The sequence below is a fragment of the Myotis brandtii genome, unplaced genomic scaffold, assembly GCF_000412655.1.
Source record: "Myotis brandtii unplaced genomic scaffold, ASM41265v1 scaffold182, whole genome shotgun sequence".
Lineage (NCBI taxonomy): Eukaryota > Metazoa > Chordata > Mammalia > Chiroptera > Vespertilionidae > Myotis > Myotis brandtii.
The window spans coordinates 2,569,212-2,583,779 of record NW_005356751.1 but is presented as its reverse complement, the minus strand read 5'-3'; the positions used below and the strand labels follow the sequence as shown (position 1 = coordinate 2,583,779).

The window sequence follows — 14,568 nt, the reverse complement described above, 5'->3', positions numbered from 1 at the left end:
CACTGCTCCTTGGCGCTGCTGCAGAGGCGGCAGAGGCTCTTGCCACTGCCGCTGTGCTCGCCAGCTGTGAGCCCAGCTTCTGGCTGAGCAGAGTTCCCCGTGGGAGGGCACCAACCACCAGGGAGCAGCTCCTACAATGAGCGTCTGCCCCCTGGTGGTCAGTGCACATTACAGCGACCGGTCATTTTACCGTAACAGTTCCTTAGGCTTTTATTATATACACTAGAGGCCCAGTGCACGAAATTCATGCATGGGAGGGGTCCAGGGGGGTGTCTCTCAGCCCAGCCTGCACCCTCTCCAATCTGGGACCCCTCGAGGGCTGACTGCCCATTTAGGCCCGATCCCACCGGACTGCTGGCTCCCAACCGCTCACCTACCTGCCTGCCTGGATTGCCCCTAACCGCTTCTGGCTGCCAGGCTGATCACCCCCTAACCACTCCCCTGCCAGCCTGACCGATGCCTAACTGCTCCCTTGCCGGCCTGATTGCCCCTAACTTCCCCTCCCCTGCCGGCCTGGTCCCCCCCAACTGCCCTCCCCTGCCGGTCTGGGTCGTCTCCAACTGTCCTAGGGAGGTCTGGTCGCCCTCAAATGTCCTCCTCTGCCAGCCTGTTCGCCCACAACTGCCCTCCCCTGCTGGCCATCTTGTGTCCACATGGAGGCAAACATCTTTGACCACATGGGGGCAGCCATCTTGTGTGTTGGAGTGATGGTCAATTGGCATATTACCTCTTTATTAGATAGGACTAGAGGCCCGATGCACGAAATTTGTGCAAGGGGCTTGGCCCCTGCTGCCGCCGCAGCCACCACTGCCTCGGCCTCCGCCACTGCGGCTTTGTCTGGAAGGACATCTGGTCTAATTAGCATACTATGCTTTTATTATTATAGAAGATGGATAAAAGAGCATCAAAGGCTTTTAAACTGGAAAAAGATATGGTAAAAATATGTGCTTATAAGAATAATTAGTTTAAAATATTGATGTAAAGAAAGACTAGAAAAGGACATTAGAACACAAAAGTGGTACAGACTGTAAATTCCAAAGACATTAGGGATGAAAAGGAGGTGATAAACAGGTAGAAAGTGATAAATAAACAAACAGCTTTGCAGAGAAGTCAAAGCTCGTAAGCTAAGATTTGGTTATAGTTCTCGAAGTAGAACTCAATTAAATTCATATTGGTAAAAAATGGCAATAAGAAGGGCAGTATTGGAGAAACAAGATGGCGGCGGAATAGGCAGACGAGTCCCAGGGGTTGTCCCGGAGCAAATGGAGTGAGCAGCTGAAACTAATAACACCCACCCCGAATTGGCGAAATTACTCAGCTGGTGAGACAGTTTGCAGCCGGGAAGGGCAGAGTTCCCCTGGAAAGGTAAAAACCAGGGATCTGGGCAGGAAAGTTTGCCAGACCTCTGAGCTCAGAGGGTCAGAGGGAGACCGCGTGGCAGACAGCCGCGTCTCTTGGGACAGACACAGCCCCTGACTGGGGAAAGGAGATCCTCGGGACTGTTGGTGCCGGGGGATTTGAGATCTGGGTTCCGTAATTACGGAGGACTGAGCCTAAAAGGGGCAGCCTGAAGTGCTGACCAGACCATGCAGTGGCGGTAAGAAAGGAGCTTACAGAGACTTCCCCATTTCTGCGGCCGGCGTTTGTGTGTTTGTTTTCACTGAACCCTGTTCATAGGACATTTTGGATACAGACACTCACCTGTACTGAAGAGCGGGAGAAGGTGCGGACGAGTGGAATCTGGGGAGAAGCTGGGGAGAGAAGGGGGGCCAGGAGAGGTGGCAGCAAATTGAGTGCTGAGTCACCCCTGAGCCCAGAACTTGGGCAGCCATTTTCCCCTGAGGCTATAACTCCTCCCTCCAAGGCCCCAGGCAAGGAATACAGTCACACCCAGATTCCACCCTGAATGAGATGAAGGATTAAAATAATGGTGCAGTGATTACAGAGTGAGAGCACTATGGAAAGACTCTTCAGAATATTGGCAGAGGGTGGAATCCAAATGATGAAATCTAGAGTACCTCCTTGATCAACCCACAGGTGGAGAGTTTGTTACACTAAATATTTAATATAGATGAAACAGAATATGTCACAATTACATCTCAAAAAGAGAAAAGAGAGCTTTCAGATTTCAACCCGCTAAGGACTAAAGAGTGGGAACATAAAACCTTTAAAACTTTCCTCTAAGGTTAGATTTTGAAGTTCAAGTTAAGATTGTCATTCCAGACAGACCCCCTGAACATTCAGGCAGCCTGAAGGATCTGGTTAATAATGTGCAGGTTTCATTTTACTGATGAGAGTAAAAATAACTTCACCCTCACATCTGAGGAGTCTCAGAATGACTGTGGATTGTCAAGGGTGGGGGGAAAAAGGAAACATATGTAATACTCTTTGTAATACTTTAAGCAATAAATAATAATAATAATAATAATAATAGTAAAAAGAAGGGCAGTATTTTCCTTCTCCAATGTTAGTAACATGAAATCTAAAATGAAATGAGAAAGGCTTTGTGAAGAAAATAATTGCTTTTCTGGAGCTCTTCAGAATATTAAAAAATAGTATGTAAGCTAAAAGGGCAACACCATAAGGTCAAATCATGAATGCAAACACAAAGGAGAAAAGAAAAAACAGTGTGTAACTTCTCCATTAGGCAAAGGAGTCAAAAGAAATTTGCTGCAACAAATGATCACCGGAAAAAAAGAAAGGTCCCCAGAAACAAGGAATGTTTGCCACTTGCATATAACCAATCCACACTGACTACTTGTAATTTTTTGATGTGGTCTAGCAAGACATTAAAGGTTTTATCAAAAGGATCGAATATGTTCAGGTAAAACAACATTTCCCAAAGATGATAAAACTTAGCTAACAAAGAATTTTTAACATATACTTACAGTGTTGTAAAGTTCTTCCAATCTAGGAATGGTAAGGAATTTATGCATGCTTACTCCATTCTCAATAAGAAGTTTTACAAATGCAACTCTATCCATTACAAGAGCATCAAGCATAGCTTGTTCCAGGGATCCAACCTAGAGTATCAAAATTAATAAGTTATGTTTCACACATTCTAATTATACAGTTCTAAATGCAAGTCTTTCGGATTTATACCTCTTTGATTCTGAACAGTTTTAGAATATAATTTTAAAAATGGAAAACAGTAAAAGGCTAAGACTTAGGGTATAAAGAAAATAGATGAAAAGACATCTCTAGAGTAGCATTCCGGAAAGAAGTCTATAACAATTACTTTGTAAGAGAGCAATTGTGACATGTGGGGGGTGGAGGGAGAAAAGAATCCATCATTAACTAAAACTGGGGAAAAATAACTTAGATAACTTAGAGCAATGATTCTCACTATTTAGGAAAGGTTTTCAGAGAGATCATTTCATTAATTGAGGGCCATTACTAACATTTAATGGGTAGTACCAAAGGATACCACAAACCACGCAATATGCCAGCCATCTCACTCACAAATGAATTGTCCCACATTCTACACAACTTTCTATTATCCTGCTAGATGCGCATGAGTGAAAACCCAGTAATATTGCTTTACATATAAACAAAAAGCACTCTCTCATGGTTTATTCTACAATAAACTTTCTAAAAATACAACTACCATGTAAGTTAGACAAGATTGTACTTAGTTTTCTTTAGAACTTTAACAGAAATTATTCACCATTAGAGAAAAATCTCTTAACAGCAATACAACCTGTGATTCTTGAGTTGAATATAATACATGTTTATCAGTCAACATTTATAGCTGTCTCTTATAAGTTTTAGAGACTCTTTTAAAGACTTTGACAAATTCCGAATCAAATACTATTAAATTAGTGGAGCCCAGCTGGTGTGGCTCAGTGGTTGAGTGTCGACCTATGAACTAGGAGGTCATGGTTCGATTCTTGGTCAGGACATATGGCCAGGTTGTGGGCTCTGTGAGCTTGATCCCCAGTGTGGGGTGTGCAGGAGGCAATCAATCAATGATTCTCTCTCATCACTGATGTTTCTCTCTCTCCCTCTCCTTTCCTCTCTAAAATCAATAAAAATATAAACTAAAAAAAAAAAAATTAGTGGAGACACAACTATAGGGATTCACTGAGTATCATTAATAAAGGTTATGTTATTAATAAAATATCATTAACATGTTATTACTTTAACAGCTCATATTATTGCTTCTGTATATTTTGAATATTTTTTAAAATGTTATTAACTTTTAGAGAGAGGGAGAGATAGAAACATTGATGAGAGAGATACATCAATCAGCTGCTTCCTGCACAGCCCCTACTGGGGATAGAGCCTGCAACATGGGCATGTGCCCTGACTGGGAATCGAACCAATGACCTCCTGGTGCATGGGATGGCACTCAATCCACTAAGGCACATCAGAAGGGCCATTTTGCATATCTGGTACCACATGATTTAAAAACTTTGTGGTGAAAAATCAATACCAACAACAATGTTGGGGTTTTTTTTTATACCTGCTGTTTTTCAAGCTTGTTCTGATTTTTTCTTCAGAAGTTTACCATATAACTAACTATACAATTTATCTACAGCAACCTCTATTACCATTTTTTTTCAAATTATTCTCTATTTACAATCACTTAGCAAAGGATATGGTCTCCAAGACCTTTTTAATATACAGACTAAATGCATGCCTTATTCATGATAGTATTTCAAGATAGAAGATGTTTTCTGTGTTACTTTTCACACTCAGTTCATGTTATAACAAGGAAAACGTGTTGACATTGCACTTAAAATGAAACTAATTTATAAAAATGTAATATTCCTTTTCTCATATCAACAGCCTGAAATTTATCATGGTATGTTTTTCCTATTTTAGTTAATATTATTTCCTTATTTCTCTTGTCACATAACAAATTTTATTTCTTATTACTTATTCTAACATTAACAACTTTTATTCTATTGCCCACTTGGTCCTCTCGCTGATCTTTCCTTGTCCTTATAAGTATTGTTCTGCTGCCCACGGAATTTAAGTTAACAACATTCCTGTATTAGTCTGCACTCACAACTGCAGAATTTCACTGATTCTATCAATAGGTGCAAGCATCTGATTACTTAGTATGCCCTTTATAGGTTGCCATTCTTGAGCATCTGCATTTGAAATACTATTTTTATTATACATCACTTTCATTTCTCTGTCTTTATTACAATTAGGGCATTATATTGTGTTTTTTCTAATTGTGTATTTATAAAATTTCATTTTTAATATAATAAAATAATAAAAAGGGGCATAATAAATTTTTTGTTTTAAAAAAGCAGTGTTGCCCTAGCTGGCTTGGCTCAGTGGATAGAGCGTCAGCCTGCGGACTGGAGGGGCCCAGGTCCGATTCTGGCCAAGGGCACATGCCTGGGTTGCAGGCTCAATCCCCAGTAGGGGGTGTGTAGGAGGCAACCGATCAATGATTCTCTCTCATCACTGATGTTTCTCTCTCTCTCTCTCCTTCTCCCTTCCTCTCTGAAATCAATAAAGAAATATATATATATTTTTTAAAAAGCAGTGTTTGATCTTATTGGTTTATAACCACTGCCCTAGAACAACAACAAAGCCTAACAAAATGTTCATTATCTGAGGGAAAAAAATTTAGTTTAAAAACAGTATCTGCTTTATAAGCAACATTTCTTGATATACTCAATGCATACTTTACAAACAATCAAGAGAAAAAAGGTAAAATATTTGTTCTACAAAGTGTACATTAAGCATAAAAGCCCAAAGTCAAATAGACGACATTGTGCAGAAATCCATGAGATAAACCATATATACACAGAAGATAAAGACTCTGTCAAGCTTTATCTGAAGAGACAAAAATCCAATGAAATTATTAAATAGAATCAAGGTTGGTTTATTATAAAAGTTTTACACAGTTGATTAACATCAATTTCTTCCTCTGAAGTACTGTGAGGAGGGAAGTGACCCAATAGTTTAGTAGTAGTAGTAGTATATAGGAAAATACATTATCATGATTTAAAAAAAATCAAATATCACCAAATGGTATTAAAAAAACTTTCTTTTCTTAGGCCCTCATGTTGAAGATACAGGCTATATTTACAGTCTCCAGAAAGGTTCTATGACCACACAGTGTATATGAATATGCACTCATAAACAAAATTTGCCAAAATTAAGATCATGCTAAACATACTTTTCTACAATTTGCTGTTTACATTATGTAGATAGAAAAGACCTACCTCATCCCCTTAAAGGCAGGATAATATTCCAAAGTACAGATAAACATTTAAGCTACCCACCCTCCTTCTGATTGAGATATGTAATAAAATTTGGCAAACACTCACTATGTGCCAAACTGTGAATAAAGCAGTAAACAAAACTAAAATATATTCTTGGCTTTCATAAAATGTACTTTCTAGGAGTAGAAGTAAATAGCTAAAATATATGGTTTATCAGAGAGTGATAAATGCTAAATAAATGAAAAAAAAAAGAACATAGAAAATGCTGTCACAGAGGGCTGCTATTAAAATTGGGTGAATGATAAGAGTCAGACTGGGTAGAAAACATCTGGTTAGAAGTCAGAGAGAGAAGAGGAATCAAGTCCAGGAAGTTATCTAGGAAGTTCAAGACAGAAAAAACAGCAAGTATAAAGCCTAGAAACATTCTTAATATGTTCTAAGAACAACAAGAAGGTGAACCTGGCTACATAAAAGAGAGCAAAGAGGACAGTGGTATCATGTAAGGTAAGAGAGGTAGTAATGGGACAAATGTAAAGTCTTGTTGGCCATCATAAGGGCTCTGGACTGTGCTGTGTAAATGTGATATGATCCATCTTCTGTCTGTAAAAGGAGAGGAAAAATGAGAGTAAGGAAACTATGCATGCTGCTATTAAAACAATACAGAAGAAGGATGATAGTAGACTGGACCAGAATAAAACTGGCTATTTTGAAAGTAGATTTGAAAAGATTTACAAATGAAATTGGACTGCAATATGTAAGAAAAACAAAAGATGACATTACAATTTTTTTGTCTAAGAAGCTGGTTTGTGCCATTCAGTAAGATGGGGAAGACTGCAGAAGGAACTGGTCTAAACATCCAAGAGAACACTGTAATCAGTTATCTTCTACATAGAGCATTACTTTTTTTTTTTTTAACCTAAACCCCTTCACCCATTTCTTCCACCCTATCTCTGGCAGATAATAATCTATTCTATTTATAAGCTTGATGTTTTTTAAATTCCCTATGTAAGAGATCATCTGGTATTTATCTTTCTGTCTGACTTATTTCACTTAACATAATGCCCTAAAGGTGTGTGTGGGTATGTGTGTGTCACAACTGCTTTATGCACTCATCCATCGATGACACGTAGGTTACTTCCATATCTTGGCTACTGTAAATAACACTGCAATAAACATGCAGGTGCATGTATTTTTGAGTTACTATTTTCATTTTCTTCAGATACTAGTAGTTTGATGGCATCCTTGTTTATGTATGTTTTTGTTGCTTTTACACTATTGTTAGATTAAAAATATAATCACCGAAAATTATGGAAAGGAGCTTACTCCGTATGTTTTCTTCTAGGAGTTTATGGTTTTAGAACTTACCTTGAAGTCTTTTATCGATTTTCAGTTAAATTTTTGTGTGTGGTATAAGATGGTGGTCAAGTTCCATTCTTTTGTATGTCACTGTCAGTTTTCCCAACACCATTTACTGACAAGACTGCTCTTACTCCGTTACATATTACTGGCTCACTGTTGTAAATTAGCTGGTCATATATGCATCGGTTTATTTCTGGGCTCTCTATTCTGTTCAATTTATCTATTTGTCTGCTTTATGCCAATACCGTAATGTTTTAATAACCATAGATTTGTAATATAGTCAAAAATCAGGAAGCATGATGTCTCAAGCTTTGTTCTTCTTTTTCAACATGGCTTTGGCTATTTGGAGTCTCTTGTGGTTCCATACAAATTTTGGAATTATTTATTATGTATCTGTGAAAAATGCCATTGGAAATCTGATAGGGATTACACTGAATCTTTAGATTAATTTGGGTAATATGAACATTTTAACAATATTGATTCTTCCAATCCATGAGCACAGAATATCTTTCCTTTTATTTGTGTTTTCTTCAATTTTATTCATTAATGCTTGTTAGCTGTCAATACACAGGTGTTATACCTCCTTGGTAAATTTATTCCTAGGTATTTTATTCTTTTTGATGCCACTACAGTGTTTCAATTTAGTTGCTTAATATTTGGTTGAGGATTTTTAAAAGCTGCTGCCTAAGAGTCTGGCTTCCAATCAGCCTGAGTCTAGGTGCTGAGATCCTCCCCTTAGGGGCACTGGCAACTACTGGTTGTTATTAAAAACTTAATAGTCTGCTTGGACAAGCACAAAGATTTCAATGACAACAATGAGCTAAGGCAGGGTTAAATGACAGGGTTCATCTCCTACACAAGGCCATTATGTCAAGAGTGAAAGAGGTGGTTGTTTCATGTACTGTATAGAAACCAATAAAAGAAAGTCAAGCAAAATGAAAAACCAAACAAGTAATGGTTATAAAGTTGCTCACTTAACTGGGGAGAAGAATGGATGAACACAGTGAGAACTTCAAAAAAAGAGATGGAAAATACAAGGATGTACAAAATAGGAGTCACAGACCTAAAGAATACACTAACTAAACTGAGAAATACACTAGAAGGCTTCAATAGCAGACTAGATACATCAACGAAGGATCAGTTAACTGTGGAGCCAACCCAATCACAGTAGCACAAAGAAAAAAAAGAAAGAAAAACAGTGAAGATAACTTAATGGATTTATGGGACAACAGCAAATGGAATAGCATTCTATTATAGGACTTCCAGAAAGAGGAGAGAGAGGAAGGGGCAAAAATCTTACATGAGAAAATAATAGCAGAAAACTTCCCTAACCTGGGGAAAGAAACACATCAGATCCAGGAAGCTGAAAAAGTTCCAAATAAGGTGAACCTACCACTCCCTCTACCCCCTGCAAAATCATACCAAGACACATAACTAAAATATCAAAAGTTAAAGATAATGAGAAACTATTAAAAGCAGCAAGAGAAAGACAACTTGTTACATACATGGGAACCTACATAAGGCTATGAGTAGATTTTTTCAGTAGAAACTTTGCCCATCTGGCCAGGCTCAGTGGTTGAGCATCGACCTATGAACCAGGAGGTCACTGTTCAATTCCCAGTCAGGGCACATGCCCTGATTGCAGGCTCGATCCCCAGTAGGGGATGTGCAGGAGGCAGCCAATCGATGATTCTCTATCATCATTCTCTCTCTCCCTCTCCCTTCCTCTCTGAAATAAAAATATGTTACTTAAAAAAAGAAACTTTGCAAGCAAAAGGGAGCAAACAATATATTCAAAGTATTAAAAGAAGAAAACTTCCAACCAAGAATACTCTACCTTGAAAAGTTATCCTTAGAATTAAAGAAGAGATTAAGGGTTTTTCAGACAAACAAGCACTAAAGGAGATCATTATCACTAAACCACCTTCCAATAAATGTTAAAGGAACTTCTTTAAGCTGAAAAGAAAGGGTGCTAAGTAGTAACAAGAAAATATATGAAAGGCCTATCCAGCCTGGCTCAGTGGTTGAGCATTGACCTATCAACCAGGAGGTCATGATTCAATTCCCGGTCAGGGCACATGCCAGGGTTGCAGGTTTGATCTCCAGCGGGGGTCATGCAGGAGGCTGCCAATCATTCTCTCTCAACATTGATGTTTCTCTCTCTCTCCCTCTCCCAAATTAATAAAAATATATTAAAAAAAGAAAATATATGAAAAAACATCTCACTGGTAAAGTAAACACATAGTAAAGATAGTGGATTAATCACCTATAAAGCTAGTATGAAGGTTAAAAGACCAAAGTAGTAAAAAGAACTATGATTATAATTCGTTAAGATATACATAAGATAAAAATATCTTAAAAAAATAACATCAGCCCTAACTGATTTGGCTCAGTGGATAGAGCATCGGCCTGTGGACTGAAGGGTCCCAGGTTCGATTCTGGTCAAGGGCATATACCTTGGTTGCAGGCACATCCCCAGTAGGGAGTGTGCAGGAGGTAGCTGAATTGATGTTTCTCTCTCATCAATGTTTCTAACTCTCTATCCCTATCCCTTCCTCTCTGTAAAAAATCAATAAAATATATTTAAAATAAATAAATAAATAACATCATAGGGGGAGTAAAAATGTTGAGCTTTAGAATGTGATCAAACTTAAGTTTTTATCAACTTAAAATAGACCATTAGAGATATAAGCTATTATATGTAAGCCTTGGGGTAACTATAATGAAAAAAACCCCTCTTTTGTAAATAGACAAAAGTAAATAGACAAGAGAGAAAGGAATTTATCATTAAAGCAAGTCATCAAACCACAAAGGAAGAGAGCAAGAGAAGAAACAGTGAGGAACTATAAAATCATCTAGAAAACAATTAGCAAAATGATTAATATGTACATATCTATCAATAATTATTTTAAATGTAAATGGACTAAATGCTCTAATCAAAAGACAGAGTGGCTGAACGTATAAAAAATAACCCGGTGTATATGCTGCATACAGGAGACCCACTTTAGATGTAAAGACAGACTCAGACTAAAAGTGAAGGGATGGAAAAAGATACTCCATGCAAATAGAGAACTCCCCCTCCCCCACAAAAAAGGCTGGAGTACCTATATTTATAGCAGACAAAATAGACTTTAAAACAAGACTGTAATAAGAGACAAAGAAAGGCATTACATGATTATAAATCAGTCCCTCCAACTAGAGTATATCACATCTGTAAATTTATGCACGCTACTAAATATATAAAGCAAATATTAATAGGCCCAAAGGGAAAATCAACAATACAATAATAGTAGGGAACTTTAAAATGAGAGCATAACATTGATTGGGGGTGTGCACCCATGCACCCAAGCATGTGCCCTGATCAGGAATTGAACCAGTGACCTCTTGGTGCATGGGACAGCACTCAATTCACTATGTCAATGGGGAGATCATCCAGACAAAAAAGTCAATAAGGAAATATAGGCCTTAAATGACACATCAGACCGGCTGGACTTAACAGATATAGACAAACATTCCATAAAAGTCAATAAGGAAATATAGGCCTTAAATGACACATTAGACAGATATAGACAAAACATTCCTGACTCTTATGTCTATTTAACAGATATAGACAAAACATTCCATCCAAAAGCCACAGAATACACATTCTTTTCAAGTGCACACGAGACACTTTCAGGCCACTACACAAGTTTTAATAAATTGAAGAGGACTGAAATAATATCAAACATCTTTTCCAATCACAATATGAAATTAGAAATTAATTACACAAAGAAAAATGGAAACTTAACAAATATGTGGAGATTAAATAACATGCTACTGAATAACCACTGGGTCAAAGAGAAATAGGATAAAGGCAGAAAATATGGAAACTAATGGAAATACAACATAAAATTTGTAGGCTATAGCAAAAGCAGTTTTAAGAGAGAAGGTCAATGCAATAAATGCCTAACTCAAGAGACATGTGAAGTTTTAACCTAACTTTTCAACTCAAGGAATTAGAAAAAGGAGACCAAAAAAAGCCCAAAATGAGTGTAAAAAAGAAAATAAATATTAGACCAGAATAAAAAAAACTAAAGACCAAAAAGACAATAGAGAAGATCAATGAAATAAGAACTGGTTCTCTGAAAAGATAAACAAAATTGACAAACCAAGAAAAAAAAAAAACTCACCAAAAAAAAAGAGACAGTACTCCAATAAAGAAAATGAAAGGGGAAGTAGTACAACTGATACACAGAAATACTAAGGATCATACGAGACTACTATGAACAAGTATACGCCAACAGAGGGGACAACCTAAAGAAATGAATAAATTCTTAGAAACATACAACTTAACAAGACTGAATCATGATGAATAGAAAATCTGAACAGACTTATTACTAATAGTAATCAGTCAAAAACCTCCCAACAAACAAAAGTCTAGGAACAGATGGATTCATTGATGCATTCTATCAAATATTCAAAGAATTAACACCAATCCTTCTAAAACTTTTTCAAAATATAGAAGAGAAGGAAACTCTTCCAAACTAATTTTATGATACCACAACCAGACAAGGCAGTCACAAAAAAAAAGAAAATTACAGGTTGATAGCCCTGATGAACATGGATGCACACAACACTACTTTCATGACTTTTTTCAGTTCTAGAATTTTTAGAGATCTCTATGCTATAAAAAAGCAAGGTTTTACCAAAGAAGTACCTAGAACTTATTAAATCCTAAGTAGCTTTAAATGCAGAGGTGTCTAGGTAAACTAATCTTGCACTTTAGTATATTTTTTATTTGACAAGTAAAACATCAAGTTAGGTCACAGTTCCAACAAACACTTTATTACTTAGTTTAATTTAATTACATTATACACATAGGATTTTTTACATACCAGCCACTGTTGTCCATAAACAAATACATGATTTTTGGCAATGTCAACTCTATCCCATGCCAATGTAAGGATGAGCTGGTCAAATGCAGATGCATTAGTGCCTAATTGAATAAAGAAAAGTTGACATGTTCAATTAATTTATCTCCATTAAAATGTAAACACTTATGAATTCTTCCCACTCCCTTTTAACTAACTTACACAGCTGGTATCAGTCACTGTTCAGAAGTACCCTGCCCCAGAGAGGTAAGATTAACCCTAGGGTTGAGGACTTTTATTTTCCAACTATAGAAAAGATACGGCCTTATTCACTACAAACAATTTAGAATGTAGAACAAAAAGAATATAAAGATGACACATTTCTATCAGAGATAGTACTGACTGTTAAGATTATGGGAAACATCCTTACATGTGCTTTTCTGTGCATATATAAATTCATATGTACACTTTCAATTATTTATGCAAAAGTGGATCACGCTATATAATGTATTCAGCAGCAGGCTTTGTGTGTCTTAATACCATATACCTTAGTTTTCTATGACTGGTGGATATTCAGGTTATTTTGATTTTTTTGGTAAGTATATTTGATTTTTTTGCTGACATATATTTACATAGTATGATTTTGTAGAAGCCAATTTGGAAGGATATTTTAAAGCTTTTTACTCCCAAAATATATTCCAGAAAGGTTATAACATCTATCAGAGGTATAAAAATACCTAGTAAAAGGATAAAAAACTTATTTTTAAAATTTACTTTTAAAAAAATATATTTTTATTGACTTCAGACAGGAAGGGAGAGTGAGAGAGAGAGAGACATCAATGATGAGAGAGAATCACTGATTGGCTGTCTCCTGCACGCCCCCTCGGGGGATCAAGCCTGTAACCTGGGCATGTGCCCTTAACTGGAACCCGTGACCTTTTAGTCCACAGGCCAACACTCTATCCACTGAGCCAAACCAGGTAGGACAAAAATTTACTTTGTAAAAGATTATTAACACGGAACATCTTTCCACATATTCCTCAAGCATTTGTATTATTCTGTTAATACAATTGACAATATAAATTCTGGCTCATTTTCCCATGAGGTAATCATCTTTTTATTATTAATTTGTACCAGCTCATTGTTATCCCTTCACATTTCTATTCATTAACTTCCTCATCTATAAAATGACAAAAGTAGTAGAAAATCTTTCCCTTTAGGTTATTGTAAAGATAAAATGAGATAAATACTCTCAAACACTAAAGAACAGTGGCTAGCACACAGAAGTATATGGCAAATATATTTTTATATTTATGCAATCCCATTTATTGATCTCTCTTGTAATGGTTTCTGGGTTTCCTATTACTATGGTCTCTTGTTCCCAAGGTAATGTATATGTTATCTTACATTTTATTATAGTATTTTTTAAACGTTTCATCTATTGGCAATTTATTGTCACCTAGTATTTGGGAAATTCTTGTGAATGACAATAAGACAATAGTACTTTCTTGCTCTGCTCCTGCCAACTCACTTACTTACATACTTGAACTTTTAGGCACACAGATGGGATATCATTTTAGTTTCTAATTTTTTAAAAGATTATTCATTATAATATCACTTGCTATATCAGTTGAATATCTTTGGCCAGATAATGGCAGAAAAACAGTTCAATGTGCATATGCATTAACTTCTTAATCATATAAGTACCCTTAGTTTTCTTTCCAAATTTATCTTCAGAATGAAAAAAGCATGTTTAAGAACACTCTTAAAGTCTATCAACTAATATATTACCTTTATTTTTTAGCCAATTAAAAATGTGACACATTCTTAACAGGATAATTAAATGGGTCTGGTGGCACAAATACTGCTATAACCTTAAAATAATTCTACAAAATAAACACTAACTTATTGTCAAAGAAAGCTAACCTGTCTTTCACAAAGAAAAACTACTGAAAAAATTGAGTACCCAAACACTTTGCTAAATTTAAAAGTGTTTCTTATAGAAATGGGATATAAATGAAAGATCTTATCTATATATATGAAGAGCCAGGGGCCATCGCAACCGAACGGACAACTGAACGGACGACCAAACAGGCTGCGTGGGGCGACCAGGCTGGCAGAGGGGTTAGTGAGGGACAACCAAATGACTGAACAGCAGGCTGTGTGGG

At 36.7% G+C, this 14,568-nt stretch overlaps 1 protein-coding gene across 2 annotated transcripts in view; it reads right to left on the bottom strand.

The window, feature by feature from the left end:
- Positions 1-14,568, bottom strand: part of TRPM7 (transient receptor potential cation channel, subfamily M, member 7) — a 128,610-nt gene that overhangs the window by 70,478 nt on the left and 43,564 nt on the right. For both annotated transcript variants that reach the window (XR_001361634.1, XM_005863943.2), the window contains exons 11-12: positions 12,425-12,525; positions 2,889-3,023 (exon numbers count right to left, since the gene is read on the bottom strand). Coding sequence is in view for 1 of the 2 variants with exons in the window: in XM_005863943.2 (XP_005864005.1) it covers positions 2,889-3,023; positions 12,425-12,525 (236 nt within the window). In the remaining variant the exon portion in view is untranslated. The remainder of the gene's footprint in view (positions 1-2,888; positions 3,024-12,424; positions 12,526-14,568) is intronic.